General features: G+C 48.6%; 1 protein-coding gene across 1 annotated transcript; it reads left to right on the top strand.

The window, feature by feature from the left end:
- Nucleotides 1-1,898: 1,898 nt before the first annotated feature.
- HSBP1 (heat shock factor binding protein 1) lies at nt 1,899-5,965 on the top strand. Its single transcript, XM_084755240.1, has 4 exons — nt 1,899-2,055; nt 2,357-2,423; nt 3,080-3,216; nt 5,085-5,965. The coding sequence occupies exons 1-3, from the start codon at nt 2,011-2,013 to the stop codon at nt 3,196-3,198; spliced, it is 231 nt and encodes a 76-aa protein (XP_084611366.1). The 5' UTR covers nt 1,899-2,010; the 3' UTR covers nt 3,199-3,216; nt 5,085-5,965.
- The last annotated feature ends 3,641 nt before the right edge of the window (nt 5,966-9,606 follow it).

Here is a 9,606-nt window from a genome sequence, read left to right as displayed (position 1 = left end):
GAGGGATGAAATAGGAGGTTGGGGGAGCCTGGGAAGGTTTGGGATGACCAGTAAAAGGGATCAGCCACTCCTCCTGTCCTGTCTAGGATCTTCCTTAAGCTGCTAAACTCCCTATAACTGCCCCCAAGGTAGGGTTGGACAATAGGACCTTATATCCTATTAGATACCTTCACTAACTTGCTAGACTCAGGCCTACCCCCACCCCAGTCTGTAAATATAAAGAATTCCTTTGTTCTGTTCATTGGCTCTGCCTTGGTTAGGGTTTTATTGCTGTGATGAGACATCAAGACATAACAATTCATATAAAGGAAAAAGTTTGACTGGAGCTGGCTGGTTTAGTCCATTATTGTCATGGCAGGAAACATGGCGGCATGCAGGCAGACATGGTGCTGGGGAGGTATCCGAGAGTTCTGCAGCTGGATCTGCAGACAGCAGGAAGTGACAGTGACACATTGGCCAGGCTTGGGCTTCTGAGACCTCAAATCCCACCCCCTAGTGACACACCTCCTCCTACAAAGCCACACCTCTCAATAGTGACAGTGCCAATGGTCCTATGGGGCCATTTTTATTCCAACTACAGTCTCCTGTCTCAGTTTTCTCCACTGTGAGTCGTGTGCGTCACTGAAAATGACTTCTTCTGGAAGCCATCTCAGCACATCTCCCTAAGGAAGCTGGAGAGTACTCTTTGAACCAGAGTCCTCCTAACTCAGATCTGCACCTCTGACATAACAATCCCAGTTGACTCTTTCCTGATATTGCTCCCTCTTCTACATGAAAGGAAGCCTGCCCCACTAGCACCAGGCAGCTTGGTGCTGTATATTAGCACCATATACTCAGCACCATATGGTTGAGAGAAAGAAGCCAGGTTAGACTCCACTTACATCCCACTAAAACACTGGCAAATTGGGTCTACCTGCTGCGTGTCCCTCCAGGGTGGGACAGATAGCTTGAGCATTTATTGTTTGGTTGTTTGGTTGGTTTTGGGTTTTTTGTTTGTTTATTTGTTTCTCTTATTTGCTGGCCTCTCTGTACTGGGCAAGTGTTTTTGCCACTGGGCACATTGCATTCCATTCTCTTTTTGTTTGTTAGGTTTTTATTTTTCTTTTGTTTGTTTCTGAGACAGGATCTCACTAAGTTTTCCCAAGGAGGCCTTGATCGCATGATCCTCTGGTTCAGCCTCCCAACTAAGTAGGATTACAGGCTTCGGCATACTTCTTGGCCCATGTCTTCTAGAATCTAAAACTGGGTCTTGGTGGAGAGCAAGCATGCAGTCAGTGTACTCTCAAATTTTAATGTTTTGGAGTTTGGTTTTTTGTTTGTTTGTTTTATTATTGATTTATTTTCATTTTGTATGCACTGGTGTTTTGCCTGCATATATGTCTGTGTGAGGGTGTTAGGTCCTCTTTAACTGGAGTTACAGAGAGTTGAATGCATCATGTGGCAACTGGGAATTGAACCTGGGACCTCTGGAAGAGCAGTCAGTGCTTTCAACCGCTGAGCCATCTCTCTAGCCCCCTAATGGTTATCATTATTATTACACTTATTTTGTGTATATGTATAGGTCACAGGACAGAGATCAATTTATGGGAGACAAGTCTCTTCTTCCAAAAACAAACTCACAGTTTCAGGCTTGAATTCACGTTCACCAGCTGAATCATCTTCCAAAACCTGGGTATCTAATTAAATCCAGGGAAGAGGCCAAAACTAATTCCTGTACTCTCGGCCCACTTCCGGTTTCCTTCTCCTCTTCCGCTCCGTGCCTCGTGCTGGGTGGTACTGGGCGGGGACGTAGGCAGGGCTAAGAGCGAGAGGGCGGAGCCTATACGCAGACTGGACTCGCTAAGGTTCCAGGGCTCTTCCGGTGCATAACATGAACTACAGCACCCACAGTGCCTCGCGGTCCCGCGACTATGTTGTCGCGAGAACTGGCGGCTTGGGGGCGTCTGCGCCAAGAAACCGAAGTGTAAGTGACGGTTCCGAGACATCGCCGCCAAGCTGGGCACCGGGGAGATGGCCGAGACGGACCCGAAGACCATGCAGGACATCACCTTGGTGGTAAGCGGCGAGATCACGTAGGCCCCAACACTCCGCGGCTTCTCTCGGCCGTGGCATGGGGTGTGGCCAGCGGCCTCGGCCCGCTCACCTGCCGGGCTCTCCCTCCCTCGGCCCCGGCGCGGACCCTCCCGACCTGAAACACCGAAGCCGACCTAGCTGGTCCTTGCTGAAGGCCTCGCACACCTACCGGGACCCCCCCCCCCCTCGCCACCCAGCCCATGTCTTCGCCTCCCCACGCGCGTCCCAGGAAAGGGGTCTCGGAATAAGCTGGAATCGACTGACTTGTCCTGGTTTCTCTTAGGTGGAGACGCTCTTACAGCAGATGCAAGACAAGTTTCAGATCATGTCGGACCAGATCATCGGAAGGAATATCCTTTTGATTCGGAGGCAGCTTCGTAACTGGGGAGGGGGGTGGGGGGAGTGGGTGGTTTGCAAACCGAAAGTCATTTAGCAATTCCTTTTTCTCCAAAAAGTGTGTGTGTGTGTGTGTGTGTGTGTGTGTATACACATACATACACATACTGTAAGTGACTGAGACCAGAGGCGTTGCATCCCCTTGAACTGGAGTTACAGGCGGTTGTGAGCTGCCCAGTGTGGGTGCTGGGAACCACACTTAGGTCCTCTGCAAGAGCAAGTTGGCTTAACCTCTGACCCATCTCCCCAGTCCCACTTAGAAATTTCTTTACTGATCTTGGCTATACTGTGATCCCAAGGAGGACTGCCAAGAACCAGACATAGCTGACCTACCCAAGTCCCTGTTGGGGACCCTCCAGGACACCAGCAAAGGGACTGGTTGCATGCCAACTGGTGGCTGGGAGTGCTCATTAACTCCTTCAGTCTCCGATCCCCTTTGTAACCTTACCAGTGGGATAGAGTCCTCTGGGGTTGATGAATAGAGAAACTGAGGCCTAGGGAACAGAACTCACTCCGGTTTGCTGTCTGCGGGGGGGGGGGGGGGGGGGCCTGAAGCGTAGGGACGGAAGTGGGGTGTTGCTGCTGTGCGCCGGCTCTTTAACTGCGCCACTCGATGACATGAGCAGTCGCATTGACGATCTGGAGAAAAATATCGCTGACCTCATGACCCAGGCTGGAGTGGAAGAACTGGACAGTGAAAACAAGATTGCTACTGTGCAGAAGAGTTGAGGGCGAGGCAGAGCACCGGTACGTTAGCATAAACCACAGAACGTGGCCCATAAGTGCGATTTTGATGTAGTTGGTAGCTTTCTCTGTGTCGTTTCCCACAGGCATCTCTCTGCACCCCACCAACGGACTCCCAAGTTTTGACATTTTTTTCATGCCACACTAGTAGAATTTTCATTTCCAGTTTTTGTTACTTAAAACTGTATTTCCTCCTGGTGTGCTTTTAGCCTTACTCATTGCAACACAATGTTGTTGTCTACAGAATTCCCACTTTAAAATGTAAACTTGATGGCAAAAGACAAAGTTGAGTTTCTTAAAGGTTTCTGCTTGCATACGCACCTCAGGCATGCCTGATGCTTGGCAGGCCGGAAGAAGGCGCTAGCGCCCTAGAACTAGAGAACAGGCAGGACTTGCCACCATGTTGGTCCTAGGAATCAAAATAGGTCCTCCTTTTAAAAAAAACAAAGGTTAGAAGAAGCCAGGCCTGGTGGCGCAACATATAATCCCAGCACTGGGGAGGCAGCGGCAGGCAGATCTCTGAGTTTGTGGCCAGCCTGATCTACAAAGTGAGTCCAGGATAACCAAGGCTTTGCAGAGAAACCCTGTCTCAAAAAAACAAACAAAAAAAAAGTCAAAATAGGTCCTCCTGAAGAGCCACAGGTGCTCTGAACTGCTAAACCATCTCCAGCCCCTTGATGTTTTAAGTTTACAGTTTTGTGATGGGCCGCACTCATGTCCTGGGCCCTGTATTGGACATATGTGGAACTTGGAGATATGTCTGGCTGGTAAGCTGGTAACTGAGGACCACTGGGTGATGTGGGGCATTTGGTCTTGGTGCCCTGTCCTGACTACTGCAAGATTATTTCATTATTTTCTTTTTGGAAATAGCAGGGAATTCAGGCCACCTACATGAGCATCTGTCTTAAAGTCCTAAAGACCTTTTTGTGACTTTTATTATAGACTCAACCCTGACTCCTTTTATCTAGACTGGATTAAATTTTCACTGAATCATTTCAGATATCAGGATGACAGAGGCATAAAACCACCTAGTGTAGTGAATTTCTTCCTTGTACCTACACCCGTGGGGTGGTTTGTTTGTTTGTTTTGGGGGGAGCACTTACAGACCTTTTTTTCGGGGTGGGAGGAGACACAATCTCACTAGCGACCCTGGCTAGCTGGCATGGACCATGCTATATAGGCCAGGATGGCCTCAAACTCAAAGAGATACACCTGCTTCTGCCTCTGCCTCTGCCTCCCAAGTGCTGGGATTAAAGGCGTGCCCGCCTCGCTTTCACATACCATTTGTAGTGTAGCATTTTCATTTCAGTGCAGCTCACCAAGAATGTTCTGTGAGAAGAGTATCAGGATGATGATGTATTTTCTAAGCTTGGCCTGCAGTAAGCTTTTCAGTGACAGAACTAGAGGTAGTTCTAAAACCCAAGAAACTAGATCAGGGTTGGGAGGGCCAGGGTATATAAACAGCCCGCTGTGTTGCCTCACTGTAAGATGCTCACATAACTACTTGATATATGCTGTGTCACCTTCAGGCCTAATTAAAGATGAGCTGCAAGGTGTTCAGTGGGTCTTGAAAGCTGCTAGGGAGTTTTGCTTTGTTATGACAGAAAAATCCCATTAGTGAAGAACTGAAAGACTGCAGGATTGAAGATGTTCACCTGATGGGAAAACACAAAAAGGGAAATGAAAGTAGGAGGCAGAGGATTGTGAATAAAGATATCTGAGTCAGAGACTATTTACAATGGCATTTTTAAAAGATTTATAAATAATTTGAATTTTCTAGAGTAGTGTGTGGATGGCTCAAGGTCTTGCTTGATCTGGGGTTGGCTTTGCTGTGCCTCGTTGATGGTGTTGACTGTTTTCTTTTCCCACAGGCTGCTGATAATTCACACTGAATCCAGAACGTCGTTTTCCCACGCCAAGAGAAAACCAAGTTGCTTTCTGCAACTAACTACTATGTGTCGACAGGTTTATAAAAGTGCATTCTTATCACAGCCTGCATAGTCTTTAGAGTGCCCCATCCCCCAGTTTCTCAACCTTGCTATCGTCACGTTATTAAACACTAAAACTTCGGAGATTTCTGTATAAAATTGTCAACATTTTTAGTAATTTTTCTGAGATCCTTTCCCCACTGTTCTTTCGTGGTAGTTGCTGTTTGATAAAGTGGCAGAGTACTTTTTAATTAGGTGACTAGTCACTCCTCCCCTTGGCTGAAGCCGTGCCGTGAGACATGGACGTTTAGGGTCTTTCCTTTTCAGTGCAAAGTGACTGTGGAGCCGACACTAGAGTGTCAGAAATACTTTGTCAAGTGGCCGAGAGCATTTAATAATTGTTTGTGCCGAAATGTCTATCAGAGTTTGCATGAGATTCCAGTAGTAGGGCCTGCCATGCTCATCTGATGGGATGTCAGATGCCAGATCCCAGTGACCCTGTCCTCCCTTTGAGCTGCTGACTGAAAGGGAAGAGACCAAAAGCCCCGGGTGAGTCCACCACCAGTCACATGGCTGAGCAGTGCCCATTGACTGGTGGGAAGCTCTGGGTTTTAAAAATACTGTTTTACTTGAACTGTTTCTTGTCTAAATTCTTGCACAGTGAGTTCTATTATTGATTAAAGAAGATAGATAGAAAACTTTACATTTGGAATTCTGGTGTCTGGAGGCTTAGCCTCGAGGCCACTGTTGATGACCTGGGAAGGCAATCTATGTCACTGTCCCCACAAAGTGATTTCATACAATAAAAACATGCATAATAAAAAGTTGAAGAATGGTGTGGTCTTTCCTAGAAGAAACCCTGACCGAAGAGAGCGCTCTGTTTTCTCATTTGTGGTACAGACAGGTTAAAGACAGCATTGTCCTAGTTCTTAATTCTTGGATGGAGTTGGGGTGGCATGGGATGGGGTGGACGTAAGCTTCTGAAAGTGTGTTTCTGGGCTTGCTCTCAGGCAACAGGAATTCGTGGCATCAGCCAGTGGATGGCACTAGAGGTTGAGCCTCTCAGGGTACCCTTGTCAGGCTGGGACAGACCTGCTACTACCTGTGTGCAGGACATTCTTGTTCCTTATAAATGGAAATTTACGGCCTGCTTGTCATCAGAAGTCAGATGAGGAAGCAGTTTGCCTTCCGGGCAGAGCCCATGGCCAGAAACACCTGTCATGAAAAAGGTACTGAAAACCTGCTGCTGCTGCTGCTGCTGCTTCCTTGTGTCCAGTATGTTTGTTAGCAATTTTCAGATGGAAAAGTGGATGCCATGTGAGAGTGCCAGCTGAAGCCTCTGGAACAGGAGCCAGAGAAGGAAGGGCTGGGTGCAGGAGGAGCTCTGGGAGAAGGCTTCCCCAGGGGCACTGCCTGCAAAGAAAGGGAATGGCCCTGTTGGAGCCCTAGCGGTAGCTCAGTGGTTAATAGCAGTGGCTGCTCTTCCAAAGGACCAGGGTTCAATTCCCAGCACCCATATGGTAGCCCCAGGATCCGACACCCTCACACATTACGTGCAGGCAGAACACCAGTGCACATAAGAAAAGTTGTCACACTAGGTCAGAGTCCTGCCTAGTCACAATGCAAACCAGCCTGGGGCAGAAAAGTGGGCCTGGCTTCCTCAGCTGCCTCCCATCTCACTGATGGGTAGGAAGACACAGGGAAATACCCATCCTAAGCTCAGCCTGCTGGGGCCACTGGCTCTCTGTAAATACAAATCTCAAGCTTCAGAGCAAAGCCTGGCCTTACATACATAAAGGCCTGGCCTGAGGACAGCACCTGCAGGGAACTGCAGTTAGGAACGTGAAAGAGCTCTGAGTTCACCCCTTGTCCCTGTAAGCCTCCATCCCCGACCCAGGGGGACTCAGGAAGGGCTAACCCTTATGCTCCTGGGTCACTGCAGGATCCTGGGGAGCTGAAGGTTGGATGGCCTCTGAGAACCTTTGAATCCCAGGCTTACCTTGTGCGCTGATACCAATGGCTTCCTCCAAGCCAGCCAGTCCCTTGGAAACGAACTTTATAAACATCCTGTTTTCAGGTTACAGGCTTCCCATAAAGATAATTATTTTCCGCTCTTTATTTTGTGTTCATGTATTTTTAATTAGACCAAACAAGCCACAAGAATGTAGTATAAATTGATACAGTTGGTGCTAGCCCCCCAAAATGGGCTGGAAACAGCACTGATGGCCCCATCTCGATGCACCTGGGAAATGATTCTTGGTTTTCAGGCTCTTTTTAAGGGTTGTTATTCTTGTATATGTGGATATAATGTGCATGCAGGTGCCATGCCACGTGTGGAGGCCTGGGAATATCTGCCAGTCAGCTGGCTGCCTCTGTAGGCTTGGGTTCCCGGCATGAAACTTCTCCCCAGTTGGCTTTTACCCACCCCACAACCGACCAGCCGGAAACGGTTTGTTTAGAGACACCATGCCGCACCACCAAGGGTCTCCTTCCCCATTTGCCTGAATCCACACGATGACATTGAGTTAGGGTTTTATATGACCTTTGAAAAAGGACCCCAAGGGTCTGAGTTATCTGAGGTCAGAGCCATGTGCCATGACACCTGCCTGGCGGTATGGCACCCTCTCTGCTGTCCCTCACCTCCGTGCACTGAGATGTCAGTTTGTCCTTTAGGCTGCACCAGAATCAGCCCCACAGCCGGGGTAGCTCTTGAAATTTAGACTCAAAAGGCCAGTTTTGCAAAAAAAATTTTGTTTATTTTGTTTTGTTTTTTTAGTTGAACGTGGCCTAAAATTAAGTAACAAACACACTGGACTTGAGTTGTCTGACTACTTAGGGTTCAGGCATTGATTTACATGGAACACCCCCATACCTCTTTTTTACAGTTTTGTGTGTGTATACGATGTATCTTAATTATATGCCCCCCCCCATTTTAATTTTCCTCCTCCTCCCTCCTACTCCTCCAAGACATGTCCCTCCCCCTCCTTGGCCTCTCTCTGCATAACCTGCTGGTCAAGTTCTATTAGCTCCAGCTGCATAAGACAACCTACCAGCTCCTCAGCTCCTGAGGTGGAGCCACGTGAGCTGACTCCCACCTGTGCTGGATCTTGTGCAGGTCCCCACAGCTGCACGTCATGGCCAGAAGAGCATTCTACAGTATGCCCCACCCCGACTCTTATGTTTTGTGCACATGCGTATGTGTGTGGGCGCAGATGCCATTGCACACCTGTGAGGTCAGAGGTGCCAGTTCTCCCCTCCCACCGTGTGTGCCCCAGAGACGGGACCTGGGTCTCCCGGCCCGAGAAGCACCGTGTGTGCCCCAGAGACAGGACGTGGGTCTCCAGGCCCGAGAAACAGGTACCTATGCCACCCTCATACTTTCTTTGTTATAATCTCTGTGTGGCAGTGCACGTGTGGAGGTCTGCGGACAACCTCAGCTGTCAGTCGTCACCTTCCACCTCGTTTGAAATAGGCCTTTTCTCAGCTACATAAGCCAGGCCAGGCGGTGGGAAAGCTTCTGGGGCACGGGCCACCACATCAGGCTTTTACGTGTGCCCCGAAGGTTTGAACTACCGTCCTCATGCTTGCATGTCAAGAGCCATCTTCCCACCCCAGGTATTCATACTTTTAATAATTCCCCCAGCTTGTTATTTTTCATGTTGTCTCCTCAGCATAGGGAGGGAGGGCAATGCTCCCTACACTCACTCCTGTTAGTCACTCTGGCCCAGATCAGTCTGAGGTCATTGAAAAGACCAAGTCTTAGGTACCAGGAGCAGTAGAGCCCCGGGTGAGACCCTGGCCTCACTGGCCCTCTGAAGCCAGTGTCTGCCCCACCCAGCCCAAGGAGCTCAGGGCCAGAGGCCACACCCTGGCAAGATGAGAATCACACCACATCAATCTGCTTCTTAGTAAAACAGGCCACTAAAAAAAGTTTTAAAAAGGGAGGGGGCATGCAGATGTGGTGGTGCACACCTTTAATCCCAGCACTGGGGAGGCAGAGGCAGGCAGATTGCTGTTTGAGACCAGCCTGGTCTACCAAGTGAGTCCAGGACAGCCAAGGCTACACAGAGAAACCCTGTCTTGGAAAAACAAAACAAACAAACAAAAAAACCCACCACATTATTTTGACCCTTAAGCCACAAAAAAAGACACCCACTCACATAAGGCTTTCAAGTGTCAGTTGACTGGAAGGGCTTTAAAGAGCATGGTAAATATTTTACTGGAAGGATTGAGTTCTTCAGTGAGATTAATTGCTGAAAGCTGGTCGTTTGTTAGTTTGTTCTTCTAATCCATGCACACCCCTATCCTGCTGAGCTTGAGGCCACACAGACGACACCGCTCCATAACACATAATGTATCTAAATGGGATTTCACTTGTGAAAATAAGATTCAATTGTAACAAATCTGTGGCAGCATCTTTGAAGAGAAATTATGGAGGGGCTCAGCGATCCAGCAGCCTTAGAAG

This window comes from Acomys minous (assembly GCF_964271855.1).
Source record: "Acomys minous genome assembly, chromosome: 14".
NCBI classification, from domain to species: domain Eukaryota; kingdom Metazoa; phylum Chordata; class Mammalia; order Rodentia; family Muridae; genus Acomys; species Acomys minous.
This window is presented reverse-complemented; position numbering and strand designations above follow the sequence as displayed.